The sequence below is a fragment of the Fundulus heteroclitus genome, chromosome 14, assembly GCF_011125445.2.
Source record: "Fundulus heteroclitus isolate FHET01 chromosome 14, MU-UCD_Fhet_4.1, whole genome shotgun sequence".
Lineage (NCBI taxonomy): Eukaryota > Metazoa > Chordata > Actinopteri > Cyprinodontiformes > Fundulidae > Fundulus > Fundulus heteroclitus.
The window spans coordinates 32,861,168-32,883,725 of NC_046374.1; the positions used below are offsets into that span (position 1 = coordinate 32,861,168).

At 43.8% G+C, this 22,558-nt stretch overlaps 1 protein-coding gene across 7 annotated transcripts in view; it reads right to left on the reverse strand.

Moving 5' to 3' along the window:
* Positions 1 to 16,455: 16,455 nt before the first annotated feature.
* The window catches only part of LOC118565834, a 74,107-nt gene continuing 68,004 nt past the window's right edge, over positions 16,456 to 22,558 (reverse strand). For 2 of the 7 annotated variants that reach the window (XM_036146890.1, XM_036146885.1), the window contains exons 2-4: positions 18,816 to 18,871; positions 18,206 to 18,568; positions 17,365 to 17,979 (exon numbers count right to left, since the gene is read on the reverse strand). In XM_036146890.1, coding sequence (XP_036002783.1) covers positions 17,792 to 17,979; positions 18,206 to 18,568; positions 18,816 to 18,864 — 600 coding nt within the window. In that variant the 5' untranslated portion in view covers positions 18,865 to 18,871 and the 3' untranslated portion in view covers positions 17,365 to 17,791. Of the gene's footprint in view, positions 16,540 to 17,364; positions 17,980 to 18,205; positions 18,569 to 18,815; positions 18,872 to 19,242; positions 19,284 to 22,558 lie in introns of those variants that run through there. The other 5 variants (XM_036146889.1, XM_036146886.1, XM_036146888.1 and 2 more) reach the window with 5 other exon arrangements.

Sequence of the window (22,558 nt, forward strand, 5' to 3'; positions counted from 1 at the left end):
GGACTGCAGAAGGTCAGGGATGAATGTGATGGCAGGAGCTGACGGCCCGGAGACAGAGAGTCCACACTTCCTAGGTGCTGCTCGGCTAGCAGGCCTCATAGCACTCAGGTTAGCAGTTCATTTGGAGACACCAGGGCACAGAGCTGAGCTTCACCAGGGCGGCTAGTCAGGTTAGCAGAACTTGAGAGACACCAGGGCACAGAGCTGAGCTTCACCAGGGCGGCTAGTCAGGTTAGCAGAACTTGAGAGACACCAGGGCACAGAGCTGAGCTTCACCAGGGCGGCTAGTCAGGTTAGCAGAACTTAAGAGACACCAGGGCACAGAGCTGAGCTTCACCAGGGGGGCTAGTCAGGTTAGCAGAACTTGAGAGACACCAGGGCTCAGAGCTGAGCTTCACCAGGGCGGCTAGTCAGGTTAGCAGAACTTGAGAGACACCAGGGCACAGAGCAGAGCCTTTCCAGGATGGCTAGTCCAGCTAGCAGTTCTCTGGAGACACCAGGACACAGAGCAGAACCTCTCCAGGAACAAACAGTCTTTAGAGTGACTGACAGGACTAACCTTAACAACAGGAGCAAAACAAAGCTTCCAAGGCAAACCGGGGACTGGCATGGAGAGGTGTGGAATGATGACGGCCCAGTGCTGAACTGAAGGCAGAGGGAGGTTTAAATAGAGCACTACACAGGTGGAACAAGGATCTGGCTAATTGACTGGTAAATGATAACAGGTGTGACTGACTGCTGAGGAGGTGAAGTGAAAAATGACAGAAAATAACTGATGACTGAAAACTAACAATAAAGTCAAACCTAACCCAAAAGAGATGAAAAAATGAAAATAACAGAAAAACAAAGCCAAACCAAAACTCAACCATGACACATATATTTAGACCAGAAATCTGGTGGATTTGTCTCTGATTTAATTATTTTAGTCTTAATGTCTGTTTTTTTATTAGATGTGAATTTTAGTTCTTGAAATAATTGTAATTAACAGTCTGTTTATTTAATGTATTTATTTCCCTGCAGGAGTTGTTGGAGACAGACAGCTGATATCCTGACTGAACTCCTTCAGTCCATTGAAGCAGTGAAACAGTGATTTCTCTGAGAGTGGATCAGCAGATCAACTGTTCACTGTCAGTGGATGGTAGCTGGAAGAGGTCAGTCTGAAGAAAACTCTGCTCCAACATCACAGCTCATCACAAATGTCTGTTTTCCAGCACAAACATCACCTCTGCTTTCCAGTTCTGTAAAACTGTTTCTCCTCATGGATAATTTTGTACAGATTTCCTGTTTACTAATTTGGCAAACTATAATAATAAACTTCATCATGTTTATTTTGACTTTAACACACTTCATATAAAACAACTGTGAAAAGAAAGAAAACTCAACAGATCTTTCTGGGATTTCCAGGTTTCCCTCTCTGATGTTTTCTCCTCATGAATTATAACAGACTGATTTTACCCAGAAGCTGTTTTTACACATGAAAAATTCAGCAGCTGCAGAGAATGGAAAGCTGTCCTGCTGTCTCTCTGCTGCTGTATTAGTTTATCACCAGCAGGTGGCAGTCATGATTTCTGACAGGACAACCTTCTTTGAGCTGAAGGAGTTCAGATGTTGCTGGTTGTGTGTTGCTGATGCTGGAGCTGATGTGTTGCTGACTCTCCTCCTCTGTCTCCTCTCACAGGGAGAAGATGATCTGCAGGATCCTGCTGCTCATCATCCTCAACTCATGTCTCTGTGGTCAGTTTCCATCTTCTCTTTGTTCAGTCTAAATCCATCAATAATCAGTGAAAAGTCTGTCAGTGAAGGGAACACTTCAATCCTCCAGCTGCATCTGATCAAGCAGTTTGACTTGAAGAGCATCAAGCAGAGCTCTGACAGCACAGAGAGCATCATGGGACAGAAAGCTCTAGAGATGTAGTTTAAAGACTCCCATGTTCCAGTTCTCAGTGTGTCTGCTCCTCTCTTTCCCTCTCTGTCTCCTCAGCAGCAACATTTGTAGTGAATGTGACACAGAGCTCCTATCAGGCAGAGGAGAACCACAGCATCACTCATGAGTGGACCTTCACCACCAGACCTGATGAACCCTGGAGAGATCTGTTCATATTCTGCAGCTTGTTAACTCCTAGTAAAGAATCAGTTCTTTATCAGGTCCATGATGGTGTTGAGGTGTCAGAATCTCAGGATGAACAGTTTTCAGGACGAGTCCAGAGTGACAAAGACGTCCTCAGAGAAGGACGAATCAGACTCTATGTGTCCAGACTGAGGACTGAAGACTGGTCTGTATCTGTGTGAAGTTCAGACTGATGAAGGTTCTGGTTCTGGATCCTGTCGACTCAATGTCTCTGGTGAGTTTAATACATTTTTGTGGAATAAATTGAAACCTTCTCCAATCTCGAATGTGCTTATTGTTGAAAAGGTTGAAGTTCTTATAAATGAATCAGATGTTTCTGGTTTCTTCACAGCTAGAAGGGAACAAAGTGAACCTGAGAGACAACCTGAACATCCAACCCCTGAGACTCGAGGAATAGATGGATTGATCGTTGGACTGGTTCTGTTCATTGCAGTTCTGCTCTTATTAACAATCTTTTTGTTTGGTGAAAAATATCTGCAAGAGGGAACAAGTGGTTCAGACGCCACATCAGTGAAAACTACTGTACTGTAGAACAACATCGGCACAGAAAACTTTCCTGTACCTTCAATAAGTGAAGAATTTTAACACTGGAATACTGAATAATATAACCTTAATATTGTCTTTTATTTTGAAAGGAGCATGTTTAAGGCTTTCTAAGGTCTGATGTGTTTCTCTATCAGTGCTGCAGAGGTCATCAGGAGATTTAGGAGCAATTCCAGTCAGCTGCTAAAACCTGGCATTGATGTGGATGCAGCTCAGTTCCTGTCAGGAAGGAAGGCTTTAATCTGCAAATTGTTTTTTAAAGGGGACATATCCTGAAAGATGCAACTTTTTAGCTCTTAAATACATTTTGTCTTGTACTTATGAGTCTCTGTCAGAGCAGAAATGTGGTCTATCCCGGTGCAGCTTAGATATTTATATTTTTTATGTTCTTTTTGACTCGTGTCTTGCAGTCGGGTCAGTATTCCCTGTTCTCTGTTATATTTACATCACAGTGTTTACTACAGAGCTGCTAAACAAGCTCATGGACTTCTGGGCAATCAATTCTGTGAATCCAACATTTTCATTTGATTCACTGTGACTTTGAAGTCCAAACTCAAGGTTGCAGAATCTGAAAGCTGCTAAGTGAAAATGTTTGATTGTTGGGTGTATTAACCGTCACTGTCCCCCAGCAGACTACAAAAACGGCCGATTGAGGTGGAGTGGAACTCTCTGCGACCTGGAGAGGGGGGGGGGGGTGAAGTTCCTCCTCTAGATTTAAAGAGACGGCACCAAAACAAGTTGCTCTCAGAATAGTGGTTATAATGCGGCAACATGGCAGTAAATTAGTGAGGAATTCACACCAAAGCATTGCAGTTCCACTTTATATAGACCACAGCTGTTGGACGTTTCAGCTTCTCCCTGTCTTACAGGCCAGGGTCCAAAAACACTAAACCAGATGCCCTGTCCCGGATGTTTGAAGCTGGGGAGAAGGACCCCAATGAGGAACAGGGGTACATCCTGCCTGAAAGCGTCAGATGCTCTGTCACTAGGCTTGCTCTGGAGGAAGAGGTAAGAAGGTTCCAGGACAGAGCGCTAATCCCCAAAGCCTGTCCCAATAACAAACTGTACGTCCCAGAACCCCTAATTAAGAAGGTCCTGGATTTCTGCCACTGCTCCCGTCTGTTCTGCCACCCAGGAGTCACAAAGTCCATTAAAATCATCCGGTCCCAGTTCTGGTGGCCCACCTTGATAGCGGACGTCAAGGAGTTTGTTGCGGCCTGCGTACAGTGTAACCAGGCCAAGGTCTCCCGGCGGCCCCCCTCTGGCCTTCTCCGCCCTCTCCCTGTGCCTTCCCGACCCTGGTCCAGCCTAGCCATGGACTTCATCACTGGCCTCCCAGTTTCCGAGGGTCACTCAGTCATTCTTACAATCGTGGACCGATTTTCGAAGATGGTCCACTTGGTTCCCCTTCCCAAACTCCCATCAGCCAAGGAGATGGGTAATATTCTGGCCAGAGAGGTTTTCCGTCTGCACGGCCTGCCGGCTGACATAGTTTCTGACAGGGGTCCCCAGTTCGTGTCACGTTACTGGCAGGAGTTTTGCTCCATGCTGGGGATCTCTGTCAGCCTCTCATCTGGGTTTCACCCTCAGACCGATGGTCAGTCAGAGAGGGCTAACCAGGAGGTGGAAACCAAACTCCGCCTCCTTTGCGAGTCTGATTCCACCAAGTGGGCACAGAACCTTTCCTGGGTGGAACATGCCATCAACGCCACGCCTTCCAGTTCTACCGGCCTCTCCCCCTTCTATGTGGTATATGGGTTCCAGCCACCAGTGTTTACCATTGAGGAGAGGGAGTCAAGGGTTCCATCAGCCCACCTGTCTGCCTTGAGGTGCCATCGTGCTTGGAGAAGGGCAAGAAGAGCGATCCTCAACGCAACCCAGGCACAGGCCCGAGCGGCCAACCGTCGGCGGGTCCCAGCCCCGTGTTACCAGCCTGGTGAGAGGGTTTGGCTCTCCACTAAGGACCTGCCCTTGAAGGTAGACAGCAGGAAGCTGGCACCTCGCTTTATCGGGCCCTTCCCTATCTCAAAGGTGGTGAACCCGGTGGCCGTCCGTCTCCGCCTGCCTCAGGCCATGAAGATACACCCCACGTTTCACGTCTCTCGAGTTAGGCCGGCTAAGGTCTCAAGGTTCGTGCCCACCTCCAGACCCCCTCCTCCCACCCGTCTGATCGATGGAGGACCCGCATACACAGTGAGGCGCATCCTGAGATCCAGGAGGTGGGGCAGGGGCATCCAGTACCTTGTTGACTGGGAGGGTTATGGGCCGGAGGAACGGTCCTGGATCCCTTCCCGCTTTGTCCTGGACAAGTCCCTCATCCGGGAGTTCCACAAGGCCCGGCCCGACCAGCCCAGGAGGGCGTCTGGAATCCGCCCTTGAGGGGGGGGGGGGGGGGGGTTCTGTAATGATCTCAGTACTTTTGCTGGGCTGATCATCCACCCTACACACCTGCCCAAATTCTGCCAAGTCCTCAATCAGCCTTCATCTGATCCACCTGTCTCCAGCTCCATTTAATCAGCCTTCTGTCCAAGCAAAAGTGCCAGAACGTCTTGTGCCACCTCGGTGAGACTATCCAGCATTCTCTATTATCTGCCTGCCTGCCTGTTTGTTGCCCGACCTGATCTGTTTTTTGTCTCTGAGTCTGCCTAACCCCTTTCAAGCTCTGTTGCCGGTCTGGACTCCCACCGATCAGCCCGTGGTCCTCTGCATCGGACTGGACTCATCCTGGACCTCTGAATCTGGACTGCCTGCCTGTTGCCCGACCCCGATCTGTTTGTGAGTAACCGCATCTGTCTAACCCCTGTGTGCCTCTGAACTCAGCCGGACTAAGGACCTGGACTGGACCCCGACCCGCTCTGGACTATCCCTCGGACCTTCTCAGGATTTCGGATTCCACCGGAACTGGACTGCCTGCCTGTTGCCCGACCCCAATCTGTTTGTGAGTAACCGCATCTGACTAACCCCTGTGAACCTCTGAACTCAGCCGGACTAAGGACCTGGACTGGACCCCGACCCGCTCTGGATCCGTCTCTGGACCCTCTCTGGACTTCTAACCCCTCGGCTCCTTCCCCGGACCCCCGTTTCTCTGCCCCGCTTCCTCGTTACTAGCCGGCGCTCGGATTACCCGACTCTCCAGGTTAGTGCCTACTCCTCTGTCCATCAAACGCCAGCATTTCCTGGTCATTAACCAGCTGCTCTGCCTCCAGGGTTCCTGCAGACGTGAGCCGCTCGGGTTGCCGTGCGACCGCCATTAAATAAACACTTTGAAAGCGTCACTGACCTTGTCGTGGTTGTTTACTGGGTCCAGTCTCCGTTCCTTACAGTAATTTGCTAAAGGAAGCACTGATAATACTTAAAATCAGGATTCCTTTCAGATTCATATAATTTCTCATAATTTTAAAACAGATATTTAGTTATAGTCCTGTAAGTTATCCATTAATACTATATATTATGTTTTTTATTAAATAGGCTTCCTGTATTTTAGCTATATCACAGCCATGGATATCTTGATTGGGGTGAAATTATTTTATAGAATTTAACTTTGGTATAGCAAGATATAATTTAAATATTTGTATTTATATAAATAATTCTAAACCCACTTATAGTTTTATTCTTTTCTCCTGCCATCACCATAACAAAACACACAAATGTTGCTAATTAAAATCAAATATTAAACCAGGTATTAATAACTCTGTCAACGCTTGTAATGGGTTTAATCCTCACAGACTAGTTTCTTTAAAGTCCTCCAATCTATAAAAGTGATTAAAATGGCTCCACTGCAGGAGCAACAGCAGAAGAGTTTGTCTTAACTAAAGTAACATTCATCTTTATTTATTCAGATGAATTCATGAAATAAATTAAATAAATTAATGTGAATAAATATATTTGAATTCATTAGTTCCTGGTTGAATGTTGATTTGTTTTTTCTTTGTGTTACGTCTATGTTTTGTTATCGTGATGACAGGTGAAAACTTCCTGACTGCCTTAACTCAGGTCAAAAATTGCATCATTTCGTTTCACTTCACTTCTGTATACAAGCCATCAGGTTAATATCTGTGGTTTAATTTCAAATCCTACTTAACTTGAACTAGCATTTAATATTGAGAATATCATTTAAATATCCTTAAAAAGAGGAAAAAGAAGTGTGTAATTTTTAAAATGAGCGCAGACAGTTCACCAGAGGTTAAATGGTCATTTTACAGAATTTTAAACCTAAAGTAGACTAATAGTCTAACCTACTAAAAATATAGAAGTCTAGTAAAACTGACATGAAGCCGCAAAGATTGATAAGCATAACAAAACACACACGTAACACAAACAAATCATTCAACTTTCAACCATGGATTAATAAATCTGTCAGCACTTGTAATGGGTTTAATCATTAGAGACTAGTTGCTTTAAACTAGAATAAAACTGTCATGAACTGGAGTGGAGATTAACCCGGTATTCAATCAGGCACTTAAAGTAATGCTTGACCTGATTTATTTAAGAGACGATGAGGATGGATCAGGCAGATGTACACAAAAATAGTCCAGAGCAGAGTTCAAAGCAGTAATCCAAGCAAAAAACCAAAAATGTAAACAGGGTGCAGGCAGACTCAAAAAACAGAATAGGATCAAGCAAAACACAGAATGCTGGATGGATCTTACCGCAGGGAAACAGGAGGCATGAGCAATGATACCTGTGTGAAGTTCCGGCAACAAACAGAAAACTGAGGAGGGTTTAAATAGGCAGCAGGACAGGTGAAACCAAGTGGCTCTAATTAACTAGGACAGGTGACAGTGATTAAAGAAGGGGAAGTGACTGAGAGAAACACAAGCTTTAATAAAAACTAATAAAGACCAGATAACTACAGCAGTAAACAAGCTAAACATGATTCCAACACAATAAAAAACTAGAAACAGAACTAACCCTTAAAGCAGGAAAGCTAACTTAACCAAAATATCAGCAAGAACCAGAACAGAACATTACAGAGCCCCTCCCTCAAGGGCGGATTCCAGACGTCCTTAAATAAAATGGGAAAAAAAAAAAAAAAACATCCAGATTAGACCGGGTGGGTGGAGGGGGTCTTTAGGACGGAGGGACAGAGTCCAAACAAAAACAACCCACAGGGCGAAAACAGAAACAATCAGAGAGCAGAACAAAACAAGAGTCTGGTGGGCGTCCCGGAGGACGACCCCGACGAGTCAGGAGATCCGGCGGGTGTCCCGGAGGACGACCCAGGATCTCTGGCGGTCGTCCCGGCGGACGGCCCAGGCGAGACAGGATCTCCGGCGGTCGTCCCGGCGGACGGCAAAGGCGAGACAGGACTTCAGGAGGCCGTCGGCGGACCAGGGCTTTCGGCGGCCGGCGGCGGAGCTGAGCCCCCGGAAGCCTTCGGCGGAGCAAGACCCTCGGAGGCCAACGCCTGGAGAGAAAGAAAACAGAAACAGGCGCCTGACTACAGGCGGCTAAAGGGGGCGCCTGACTACAGGCGGCTAAAGGGGGCGCCTGACTACAGGCGGCTAAAAGGGGCGCCTGACTACAGGCGGCAAAAGGGGGCGCCTGACTACAGGCGGCTAAAGGCAGGACCTGGCTACAGGCGGCTAAAGGCAGGACCTGGCTACAGGCTGCTAAAGGCAGGACCTGGCTACAGGCTGCTAAAGGCAGGACCTGGCTACAGGCTGCTAAAGGGGGCGCCTGACTACAGGCGGCTAAAGGGGGTGCCTGGCTACAGGCGGCTAAAGGGGGTGCCTGGCTACAGGCGGCTAAAGGGGGTGCCTGGCTACAGGCTTCTAAAGGCAGGACCTGGCTACAGGCTGCTAAAGGCAGGACCTGGCTACAGGCTGCTAAAGGCAGGACCTGGCTACAGGCTGCTAAAGGGGGCGCCTGACTACAGGCGGCTAAAGGGGGTGCCTGGCTACAGGCTTCTAAAGGCAGGACCTGGCTACAGGACAATGGAGAAAGTGCCTTAAAGCTACGGGGAGCCGGCACTGGAGACTTTGCTTTAAAGCTGCGTGGAGCCGGCACCGGAGGCTGTGCTTTAAAGCTGCGTGGAGCCGGCACCGGAGGCTGTGCTTTAAAGCTGCGTGGAGCCGGCACTGGAGACGTTACATCCAAACAATCTCCCGAAAATTGGCTGATCACAAAGCTGCAGCTGGGGCCTGTACACCATCCTCAGACGTCTTATGCACGCCCCTGCTTCCTCCGCAGAGTAGAGCAACTCGGCCGCCCGTTGCTTTGCCGAGGGAGTCAGCTCAGCTGCAAAACGTTCAAACCTTGGCTGGGGAGTGGGCCGCTGCTGGACCTGCGCAGGGCCGTGTCGACCCCCGCTGACTTGATGCGAGGCGTCGGCTTGGAAGGCTTTCTGCGAGTCTTGCTGGCGCCCACGACGGGAACCCCAGGAGCAGGCTGACATCTTGTCGGTCCGGGGTTGAGGAGCCTCATAACGGCGCGGACCGGTTCCAGGGAGGGGAATCGCCATCCTCGAGTCCTGGAACGGCGTTCTCACTGCCTTAAGGCGTGCTGTCTCCTCCAGAGCGAAAAAAAAAGTGTCTGTGATGGGTTCATGATATTTTGGCCGGAACTTACTGTCATGAACTGGAGTGGAGATGAACCCGGTATTCAATCAGGCACTTAAAGTAATGCTTGACCTGATTTATTTAAGAGACGATGAGGATGGATCAGGCAGGTGTACACAAAAATAGTCCAGAGCAGAGTTCAAAGCAGTAATCCAAGCAAAAAAACAAAAATGTAAACAGGGTGCAGGCAGACTCAAAAAACAGAATAGGATCAGGCAAAACACAGAATGCTGGATGGATCTTACCGCAGGGAAACAGGAGGCATGAGCAATGATACCTGTGTGAAGTTCCGGCAACAAACAGAAAACTGAGGAGGGTTTAAATAGGCAGCAGGACAGGTGAAACCAAGTGGCTCTAATTAACTAGGACAGGTGACAGTGATTAAAGAAGGGGAAGTGACTGAGAGAAACACAAGCTTTAATAAAAACTAATAAAGACAAGATAACTACAGCAGTAAACAAGCTAAACATGATTCCAACACAATAAAAAACTAGAAACAGAACTAACCCTTAAAGCAGGAAAGCTAACTTAACCAAAATATCAGCAAGAACCAGAACAGAACATTACAAAAACTAGAAAAAAAAAAAAAAAAAAATATATATATATATATATATATATATATATATATATATATATATATATATATATATATATATATGAATTCATTACTTCCTTGTTGAATGTTGCCTAGTTTTTTCTTTGTGTTACGTCTATGTTTTGTTATGGTGATGACAGGTGAAAACTTCCTCACTGTCAGGTCAAAATTGCGTCATTTCACTTCTCTTCTGTATAAAAGCCATCAGGTTAATATTTGTGGTTTTATTTCAAATCCTACTTGACTTGAACTATTCAATTCAATTCAATTCAATTTTATTTATATAGCGCCAAATCATGAAACATGTCATCTCAAGGCACTTTACCAAGTCAAGTCCAATCATATTATACAGATTGGGTCAGATTATACAGATTGGTCAAAAATGTCCTATATAAGGAAACCAGTTGATTGCATCAAAGTCCCGACAAGCAGCATTCACTCCTGGGGAAGCGTAGAGCCATAAGAAGAGTCATCTGCATTGTACATGGCTTTGCTGCAATCCCTCATACTGAGCAAGCATGAAGCGACAGTGGGAAGAAAAACCACCCATTAACGGGAAGGAAAAACCTCCGGCAGAACCGGGCTCAGTATGAACTGTCATCTGCCTCGACCGACTGGGGTTACAGAAGACAGAACAGAGACACAACAAGAGAAACAAAAAAGCACAGAAGCACACATTGATCTAGTAATCTGTTCTACATTAGATGGTAGTAGCGGGTGAGCCGTCTTCTCTGGATGATGTCACAGTTAACAGAACGCCAGACCAGGTGTACCTACTATGAAGAGAAAAGAGAGAGAACAGAAAGTTAAAGCAGAAATGACAACACATAATGCATAATTGAAGAACAGTAGAACTCAATAGAGTGAGAAAATTAGATCCTGATATACTCCAGTAGCCTAAGCCTATAGCAGTAAAACTATAAAGGTAGCTGAGAGTAACATGAGCCACTAGTTATAATTTTTGTCAAAAAGAAAAGTTTTAAACCTAGTCTTAAAAGTAGACAGGGTGTCTGCCTCACGGACCAAAACTGGGAGTTGGTTCCACAGGAGAGGAGCCTGATAGCTAAAGGATCTGCCTCCCATTCTACTTTTAGAGACTCTAGGAACCACCAGCAGACCTGCAGTCTGAGAGCGAAGTGCTCTGTTAGGAACATACGGGGTAATCAGAGCTCTGATATATGATGGAGTTTGATTATTAAGGGCTTTATACGTTAGAAGAACAATTTTAAATGATATTCTTGATTTAACAGGAAGCCAATGAAGGGAAGCTAAAATTGGAGAAATATGATCCCTATGTTGATTTTCATCAGAACTCTTGCTGCAGCATTTTGGATCAGCTGAAGGCTTTGAACTGCATTTTGTGGACTTCCTGATAGTAAAGAATTACAATAGTCCAGCCTTGAAGTAACAAATGCATGGTCCAGTTTTTCAGCATCACTCCTGGACAGAATGTTTCTAATTTTGGCGATATTCCGGAGGTGAAAAAAGGAAACTCTGGAAACCTGTTTAATATGGGATTTAAATGACATGTCTTGGTCAAAAATAACACCAAGATTTTTTACTTTATTACCAGAGGCCAGGTTAATGCCACCCAGATTAAGTGATTGGTTAAGAAGTTTATTTTTTGAGGACTCTGGCCCAAAGATTACAACTTCGGTCTTGTCAGAATTTAGATGCAGGAAATTTAAAGTCATCCAGCTTTTGATGTCATCAAGACATGACTGCAGTCGAAGTAATTGATTGGATTCATCAGGATTTATGGATAAATATAGCTGAGTATCATCAGCATAACAGTGGAAATTAATCCCATGCTGTCTGATAATTTTGCCAATCGGAAGCATATATATAGTAAATAGAATTGGTCCAAGGACTGAACCCTGTGGTACTCCACAAGTGACCCTAGAGTTTGAGGAAGATTTATTATTAACATGAACAAATTGGAATCTGTCTGACAGATAAGATTTAAACCAGCCTAATGCTTTCCCCTTAATCCCTACAGTATGTTCAAGTCTTTGTAGGAGAATATTGTGATCAACTGTATCAAACGCAGCACTGAGATCTAACAGGACAAGTATAGACACAAGTCCATTATCTGAGGCCATGAGAATATCATTAGTGACCTTCACTAGAGCTGTTTCAGGGCTATGATGAGCTCTGAAGCCTGACTGAAACTCCTCAAGTAGGTCATTACTTTGTAAATGTTCACAAAGTTGATTAGCAACTACTTTCTGAAGAATTTTAGATAAGAAAAGAAGATTAGATATAGTTCTGTAATTTACTAACTCATCTTGATCAAGAGAAGGTTTCTTAAGTAAAGGTTTAATAACAGCTACTTTCAAAACCTGTGGTACATATCCATTTACTAAGGATAGATTAATCATGTCTAAAATAGGACCACTGATCAGAGGGAATACCTCCTTAAACAACTTGGTTGGGATTGGGTCTAACATACAGGTAGAAGGTTTAGATGAAGCTAAAATTTTAGATAGCTCAGAAAGCTCTACTGCTTTTAAACAGTTCAGACACTGCGCAGGTTCTAAGGATTCCTCCAATGCTGCCTCACTTACTGAGGACGAGGTAATCATGTTTGGGAGGATGCCAATTATTTTATTTTTAATGGCATCAATTTTATTTATGAAGAATCCCATAAAATCATTACTACTAAGAGCTAAGGGAATGGATGGATCAACAGAGCTGTGGCTCTGGGTAAGTTTGGCAACTGTACTAAAGAGAAATCTAGGAATATTTTTATTCTCTTCAATTAATGATGAAAAATATGCTGCTCTAACTCTGCAGAGGGTCTTGTTATACAACAATAGTCTGTCCCTCCAGATTAAGTAGGATTCCTCTTGGTGTGTAGAGCACCATTTTCTCTCCAATTTCCTAACATTGTGCTTCAAGGAACGCAGCTCTGAATTAAACCAAGGAGCCAGCTTCCTGTGAATAATCACCTTCTTTTTCAAGGGAGCTACATTGTCTAATGCAGAACGCAATGAGGAAGTCACATTGTTAGCAAAGGTATCGATTTGTGAATGGGAAGAAACAGCAATGCTGCCATCTACAGGGCATTTCTGCAATACTGAGGATATTAAAAAGGGGACAGACTCTAAGTTTTGATACAGCATTATCCGATAAAAATCTACTATAATGGAACCCTCTTTTGGGGGTGGAGAACTCAGTTAGATTAAACTCAAATGTTATTAAAAAATGATCAGACAGGACAGGGTTGTGAGAGAATACTGTTAATTCTTCACAATCATTGCCATATGTCAGAACAAGGTCTAGAGTATGGAGCCCAGAGTGTGTCGGTTTATGAACATTTTGAGCAAAAATTGAATCTAGGATAGTTTTAAAGGCCACACTAAGGTTATCACATTCAGTGTTAACATGGATGTTAAAATCACCCACTATAATAACCTTATCAGTATTTAACACCAAATCAGATAAGAAATCTGACAACTCATCCAAAAACTGAGTGTAAGGGCCTGGTGGACGATACAAAACAACAAACAGAAGAGGTTTTATTGCTTTGCAGTTTGGATGAGGGAAACTGAGGGTTAAATGTTCAAAAGAACTGTAATTATTAGTTGGCCTGGGACTAATTAATAAATCAGACTGAAAGATAGTTGCCACTCCTCCTCCTCCTCTTCCCACAGATCTGGGAATGTGGAAATTTGAATAACTGGAGGGGGTTGACTCATTTATACTAACGTAGTCCTCTTGTAGCCAGGTTTCTGTGAGACAAACTAGCATTAATATTAAGAATATCATGTAAATATCCTAAAAAAGATGAGAAGTGTCTAGTTTTAAAAGTGAGCACGTGGTTTTGTTTACGGAAGTAACGTAAAGCGAATGATGTAATTTCGATTTAAATTACGGTATTTCTAGTGTTTTTTTCTCCTTAATATAATAAATCCATCTACTTAGTTCAAATTTTTCCCACAGTAACAGGTTAGTGTCTTAATACCAATAATTACCAAGCTCTTAACAAACGTTTTCACAGAGTTCCTCCACATCCTGAACAGCAGCTTTCAGATTAAAAACTGAGCAACAATAAAATAAAACAGACTGACCTGATCTGACGATCCATCTGTCTGTTAAACACCGACATCTGAGGGAGGAGAAGCGCCAGAGAGTCTGTTAACATGGCAGGAAGACGACAGGCTAAACTTTTCAGGAAAATGATGAAACACGCAAACACACTTGGCAATATGAAGCACGTCAGCCCCGCCCCTTAGACGAAAGCACACGTGACAAAACACCTGCTTAAAGGGGATATAACATGCTTTTCAGTTCTTCGTTTTCACAGTAAAATCATTAAACTGTGGTCTATATAAAGTGGAATTGTCATGGACTGAATTCCTCATTAATTCACCCTAAAATAAATTTTACCCCACTTAGTTCTGACCAAAGTAATAGCTTAAAGCATGGGTCTTCAACGTTTTCCAGGCCAAGGACCCCCAAACTGATGGCGAGATGGAGCGGGGACCCCCTAATTATATATATTGTATAAAATTGTGTTACATCAAACTGGTCCTATAGTGCCATGTGTAAATGTACCTTGTTATTGTGCATTCAATACTAAGATACTCAAATAATACACAGGTTCATATATTTATGTTTTTATTTTAAACATGTGCGAGGCACAGTGAGTAGGGTGGCCATGCCACTGCCATTTATAAACATAACATAACACAATAAACTGATACCTGCCAAAATCAACAATGTCTGTCAATTGCATGCAATCGTGCATAAAAGCTATTTAAATGGACATTTTTTAAATGTGAAAAGGAAAATAAGTGATGCTTGTTAGTGCCACTGGCATGCATAAACATACCTGTTACATTGCATACAATACTGAACTATTAACATAAGTGACAGATTCATGTTTTAATTTTAATTTTTTTTTTTTTTTTTTTTTTTATTCAACCAAAACTTTCGAGACCCCCATGCAGTACCTCTGCAGACCCCCTAGGGGTCGCGGACCCCCTGTTGAAGACCCCTGGCTTAAAGGATCAGTAGGTAAGGAATTTACTGCAAAATTCACCAAAATCCTTCTCCTTTGTCGCTCAAGATGGAAGTAAAATTCTGTCTAAACAATTATTCCTCTCCATCAACAATGTCTTAGTCAAGTTTTTCTCCTTTCAAACCCAGAGATATGGACCGGTGTAGGTACCAGATTGACTCGGGCTGCCAGATTGACTCGGGTCCTGCGTCTTCTGATGACGTCACTATACATTGTTGGTTTAACGTTTGCTCAATTGCGCAAAATATTGTAATTGGTCTGGACAACTTACTAAAGTAATTATAGCGGGGTGTAGGTTTTATTCGAGAGCGGGATTGCGGCTTGTAAACGGACAATTTTACGTAGAAAATCGCCATGGTCCCTGCGCCTCCCGATGACGTCACCAGATTCTCCGTGGGCCCTGCGCCTCCCGATGACGTCACCTTATGGCAACACCACTCAAACAAACTACATAGAGCCCGCTGTCTGCATTTGTAACGAATCAATTTTATTAAGTTAATTTAGCGGTTTCTTTTTTCTCAAATATTCAAGCCATTTAACAAATAAATAAAAAAAAAAAACAAATATTTGACAATTGGCTCAATGTTTGGAAGAATATTGTTAACAAAAATGGAAGGGCTAGCCAGACTAATTTATCCAGCATATATCTTAAATGTACCAAATACCACAATAAAAAAATAATCAAATTCATCACAATTTCATCTGGAATAATAAAAAAACATGAGATCAGAAAGAACAACATCAGTACAAAAAGGAGGAATGAACGTTATTGATTTTACAGTGATGAATGCCGTGATAAAATTAAATGTGGCTGCTGACTTATTAAAAATGAAATGAGTTTATGGTTTAGTTTCCCTTCACAACTTAAAAAAAAATTGGAGGAATTAAATTTCTCTAAGGTTGTAACTTCTTTGATCCTGCAACATTACCGATTAAATTGTCAGACTACCACACAAGTATTCCAAAATGATGTTAAAAGTTTTCATGCCTCGACTAATTTACAGGAAAATAACCGTAAATTAACAAAATAAAATTGATTTGTAACAAATGGAGACCGCGGGCGCATAATCTAGTTTGTTTGAGTTGAGTTGCCATATGTAGACGTCATCGGGTAGCACCCGAGCCAATCTGGCAGCCCGAGTCAATCTGGTACCTACACCGGAACGACTTCGGTTCAGAGTGTAGTCCGTGTTTACTTCCTGGTTCCTGAGCCAATAGCAGAGTTCCCAGGGTTTCTAAAACAGAGTGGCCTCATTTAGCCTAAGGTTGCTGGCCTGTGGCAACTCTTTATAGGAGATCATATAAATCTGTTGCTCAGCCTGACACATTCGTGCTCAATGTGAACGCACACTGAGAGCTAACCTTACTGTATGGGCGGTAAACTAGGCTAATCTCCTTGTTCATAACTTCCAGTTTAACCAAGTTTTTTATTTTATTTTAGCAGATAAACATCTGGGATTTCTCCTTTTCATGCTTTGGTTATTAATGTTGGCAGAAATATGAGCTTTGAAACACCTCCTGCATGTTTTATCAGTCCAGCTGCTGCACATGTTACAGCTAGAGACACAATATCAGCAGATCAAGCAGTTCTCAGGGTCAAACTCCACCAGAGATAATTTAACAGAGAAGATCCTGTAATTATTTCACCTTCAGCTGAAATCACCAGAGATGCTGAGTCGACATCTTCCAGAGTTGAAGCCACCATCAGTCTCCACTTCACACAGATACAGACCAGAGTCTTCAGTCCTCAGTCTGTAAACATGGAGTCTGATTCATGCTTCTTCAACTCAAAAACATCGTTTTCTGCTCTATTTCCTTTATTTTGAGACTATTATATTTCTGTTATTGCACCTTTTCAGCACCAGAGGGCGCAGTAAGGCTCCTCTCTAGTGTCTCCAGACTCATTTAATGCAGCAGCCATGGAGCTCAGGAGTGATGAGAAGGACAGAGGACAACAGTTTCTGACCCTGGATCAGTTTATCTAAACCATCATCAGTCATCATAGAAAGTTGAATTACGGCTTATTGGATCTTTCTGGAGTTTCCTGAAAGGAAATCAGAACCAGAGGCAAGAATCTGATGGACTCTGTGGGAACAGGAAGAATAAATTAACTGGTTTATGGATTCCTATGATTGAATCACAACAGCTGCCATCTCCTCCAGGGTTAGTTGTCTTGGACTGATGAAGTTTGGGCCTCCGTCTTTAATTTCAGGTCTGCTGTCAGAACCAGAACCAGAACCAGAGAGAACAGATGTGATCACTGAGCTCTCTGAACTGGTCCAAGGTGGATGATGTGAAGCTCTGCTGGTCTCCTTTAACGCTGTTTCTGCTCTCACTGATGATGAAGACGAGTTTAACTTAACATTTTAAACATTTTGTTTAAAACTCCCTTCTCACTTCTCACTCACTTCTCTTCTTTGCTTTTGAAAATTGTAACACTTTTTACATTTGACACATTATTATTAATTTAATAAAAAATATTAGAAATATTAAATATTAAAAAAAAAACACTAAATCTTCCCTGATAGCTCAGATAAATGAGGTCTAACCCCAGATCTTCATCAGATTCATCATCCAGGCCTCAGTCAGCTTGTTACCTGTTAAACTTGATGACAGAACAAGGAGGAAAAGGCTGAACAAGTCTGGATGGTTGGAAGAGTGACCAGGAGAAAGACTCTTCTCTCTAGAAGATCCTGGCAGCAGAACTCAGCTTTTCACCGCTGCAGCTGAATGAAGCCCAAGATTTTAGTCTGAAGCTCAGCAAAGCAGCTGTCAGGCACGGTGGTGGAGGACTGATGATCTGAGCTGCTTTACAGCCACAGGAGCTGAACACCTGCAGTCACTGAGTCCACCAGAACCTCCTCTGCTCACCAGAACACTCTAGAGTCCAGTATGAAGCCATCAGTCCAGCAGCGGCCCAGTGGACCTTCAGGGTTCTGTTAAAGTGCTGAAATAAAGGTTGACTCCTGCTGAGATGTTCTGGACCAGAACCTGAAGAGAAGTTTGCCCATCAGAGCTGCTGCTGCTGCTGCTGTCAGTCCCAGTGCAGCATAGAGGCCGGTCCTTCCTCGACCTCCTGGTTCTGGATCCAGAGCCGGTCTTTGAGGTTGGGAGACATCAGCAGCTGCTGGAGAACAAAAGATGAAGAGGATTTATGCTCTCATCATCATCATCATCATCATCATCATCATCATCATCATCATCATTTATACTTTCCAGACATTTTTGGTTGTAGAAGAAGTAAAAAGCCAAAAAGGTCAGAAAACTTTGATCATAAGGTAATAAAGTTCTGTTCAGTTTAATCTCAGCAGCATCAACATGTTTCAGCTTCAGTTGATGCAACATAAACTCACCAGAGACGCTAAGGCGGCATTTTTCAGAGTCTTCATGATCACCAGTGAACACCTGACATTCATACAGACCAGAGTCTTCAGTCCTCAGTCTGGACACATGGAGTCTGATTCGTCCTTCTCTAAGGACAACTTTGTCACTCTGGACTCGTCCTGAAAACTGTTCATTCTGAGACTCTGACACCTCAACACCATCATGGACATAATACAGGACTAATTCTTTCCTAGGAGTTAACAAGCTGCAGTGGATGAACAGATCTCTCCAGGGTCCATCAGGTGTGGTGGTGAAGGTCCACTCCAGAGTGATGCTGTGGTTCTCCTCTGCCTGATAGGAGCTCTGTGTCACATTCACTACAAATGTTGCTGCTGAGGAGACAGAGAGGGAAAGAGAGGAGCAGACACACTGAGAACTGGAACATGGGAGTCTTTAAACTACATCTCTAGAGCTTTCTGTCCCATGATGCTCTCTGTGCTGTCAGAGCTCTGCTTGATGCTCTTCAAGTCAAACTGCTTGATCAGATGCAGCTGGAGGATTGAAGTGTTCCCTTCACTGACAGACTTTTCACTGATTATTGATGGATTTAGACTGTACAAAGAGAAGATGGAAACTGACCACAGAGACATGAGTTGAGGATGATGAGCAGCAGGATCCTGCAGATCATCTTCTCCCTGTGAGAGGAGACAGAGGAGGAGAGTCAGCAACACATCAGCTCCAGCATCAGCAACACACAACCAGCAACATCTGAACTCCTACAGCTCAAAGAAGGTTGTTAATGTTTAGCACCAGAGGAAACTTAGTCATCTTAGACCAAAACATGTTTCTCTCCTTTTTCTGAAACATCTCAGAACACAAGGAGCCAATTTAGGACAGAGACACCAAGGTAGAGACCAGCTGATGAAGGTTAATTAAAAGAAGAATGACCTAAAATACAAATAAGCCCCTGTGAGCAGTTCTAAGACAGATGGATGGATTAATAGAAAAAGAGAAAACAGACAGAAGCTACGTTAGAGACCATATAAAGTTACTTTTCTAGTCTCATCTGGAGTCCAGCAGATGTTTCCACTCAGCTCTCATCAAGCAGATTTAAATCACATGTCTGATAACTGTTGTTTTAGTAAAATTAGTTTAATGTAGTGTGGATTCAGGCAATGTATAAAATTATTAATTATTTCATAAAGTTTATCTGTAGTTCCAAACATAGTGAGTACTTAATCATATTTTTGTCTTGCCAAAGCTCTTCTTTCCTACAGCCTGAGTCACTATTACATAAATAATATGCACATTATGTGATGACGTCACGCAGTAACGTTTAGGACAGCCAGTAGTGACCTTCGTCACTGAGGAAAGGAAACAGACAGTGTCCCGCAGTTCTCTGGGGGTTTCAACCGTAGACATAAATACGTTGACGCCTCAAAGGGTGAGAAGCGTGCCGACAGAGCGGCCATCTTGGGTCAGACCCAGCTGCGGTCAGACAGAATACACGTCAATTCAGGTAAGTGGTACTTTTGTTCACGAATGAGGGGAAGATGGAGCGGGGGATCGACAGGCGGATTGGTGCAGCGTCTGCTGTGAAGCGGGCGCTGTACCGATCCGTTGTGGTGAAGAGAGAGCTGAGCCTTTTGGCTTTACCGGTCGATCTACGTTCCTACCCTCATCTATGGTCATGAACTTTGGGTCGTGACCGAAAGAACGAGATCCCGGATACAAGCGGCTAAAATGAGTTTTCTCCATAGTGTGTCTGGGCTCTCCCTTAGAGATAGGGTGAGGAGCTCAGTCATCCGGGGAGGACTCAGAGTAGAGCCGCTGCTCCTCCACGTCGAGAGGAGCCAGTTGAGGTGGCTCGGGCATCTGGTCAGGATGCCTCCTGGACGCCTCCCTGGAGAGGTGTTCCGGGCACGTCCCACCGGGAGGAGGCCCAGGGGAAGACCCAGGACACGCTGGAGGGACTATGTTTCCCGGCTGGCCTGGGAACGCCTTGGTATTCCTCCTGAGGAGCTGGCCCAAGTGGCTGGGGAGAGGGACGTCTGGGCCTCCCTACTGAAGCTGCTCACCCTTTTAGGGGCTACATGGGACCAATTGATTGAATTAAATGATTTTTGTATTGACAGTTAGCAAACTTCCAGAGCTACGTCCAAGGAAGCCCGACTTTGCTCCACTTATAGGTGCGCAAATAAAAGGGCACTAAGAACCAGATTCTGGGGAATTACCTTCCATAAGTAAGATTTTATGATGGATATACAGTTACAGTTTTTCCGACATACATACATACATACATATATGAATAAGCTGGAGATAAGACCCTTCAGTGGTGTAAAAGCGAGCACTATGGGTGGTTTGAAGGAATGATTTGAGGGGGTGGGGTGTTATTAGCAAATTTTTAATATCACTCTTTCTGGCTGCTTATTTCACTCCAGGTTTCCCAAAGACAGTAGACTAAGAAAAAAATGGGAGCTGGCCGTGCAACGAGATGGATTTGTTGCAACGAATCTCCTCAATAATTTGTTCATTATATTGATATGGAACTGCAAAATATATAACTGCGTGTATATATTTAATCCAGTTTGACTTCAGTTTAAATAGTTTTGGTTCTGAATAAATATGTGTAATCTAACTGAAAGGTCACAAGCATTGTGAACATATGATTAAAATGAGAGCTGAGCTGCCTCCTAGTCATTCTGACAGCAGCTGTCTGATCTGTGGTCTGACCCAAGATGGCCGCCCTGTAGGCAATTTGTCACCATAGACATTATATAAGAGTAGACCCCGCATTGACTGTTGCGAGGTCTGAAGACTGAATAACAATTTGTATGTTATTCTTAACGTAACCTCTCTAAAAGTGGGGAAAAAAAACTTCCTGCAAATGGCGTGTGACCCAGCTCATGTGAACAAACATTTTTAAAAGCGAAAAAAAGCCGTTCACTGCCTGCAGTGCAATGATAATCCAGTATGGTGCAGAATACATGTATCAAATTATATCCAACAGGTTGTTGAGGTAAATATTGCTCACGTTGATTAAAAAAAAGGGTCCCTAGAAACTTATGTAGCAAATATGATACAAAAAGCGATAAAAGGGTTAAAGCTCCATCATGTGCTTCAGTCTCAATAAAAACTATAAATTGTATATATATCACTGTTTCTGGTTCTGAAACAGGTTCTCTGGATGTCAGAACACAGAAACTGACTTTGTTTTTCTAAATAAAATAAATCCATCTCTTTAAACATCAACCTTACTAGTATACAAATATGGATATAAAGGTTTTCTTAACTCGAACATTACATTATTTCCAGATAAATAATGCATTTTTGAGATGTTCATGCCCCAATGAAGCTGTGAGATGAACCTTAAACAATTACCAGATAAAATAGTAAAACACAAGCGGGCTCCGCTAAGTAACAGAAAAATCTTGATCTCAGCAGTAAGTAAAAAGCAACAAGAAATGATGTTAAAAATGAAGGAACTTAGTGGAGAAATAAACTCCTCACCTTCTTCTCTGGTCCTTCAGTCCAGCTTCTCTCTGTGCTCCAGCAGGCTCAGGTGGATTTCTACCGTCTCTGTGATCAGAGGAGTGACTTTCTCCTGCTGCTGCTGCTGCTGCACACAGGCTACAGACACACTCTTGTTCGCTCAGCCTGACTGTGGAGGAAAGTGAACGAAAGTACCAGGACTGTGAGCGCAGAATCAATCTAGTTGTGCCGCAACGTTGTAGCGCAGCAGGACATGTGCGAGTCGTGCTGTTGTGACCCGCTGGACACTAACTGGGAGCGGTGTCAGTGAGAGAGAGAGCCCCGCCCCATGTCAACACATGGAGTCTGACGAATCAGACACAGTCCTCAGAAAAAGACTGTGTCTGATTCGTCCCTGCCCGATGGCAGTGACGATGGCAGGGACGAATCAGACACAGTCTTTTTCTGAGGAGTTTGACGAATCGAATCGTCCCTGCCAGCCTGGCAGGGAGCCCGCTGGCAAGGAGCCGCTCCGTCACACTCCGCCCCAGCTGGCAAGGGGCCCGCTGAACAAAGTTTAGTTGAAGAACAAAGTAACCCAAGGAAAATACGCTAAAAATATGAAAGCTAAAGTAGATGATAGCCGTAGCCACGAGGAAAGAAAACAGGAAGAATGTGGCGTCGATTTAAAAGGAAGTGTCTGCAACAGGTCCAAAGTTCTGCAGCTAGATTACTGACCCACACCAACAGCAGGGCTCATGTTTCTCTCCTTCTAAAATCTCTTCACTGGCTTCCAGTTTCTCTTTGTATTAATTTCCAGATCTTGGTTGTGACTTTCAGATCTTTTCATGGTCAGGCTCCCTCCTACATCAGAGACCTGTTATGTCTCTATACTCCCTCTCAGAGGCTGG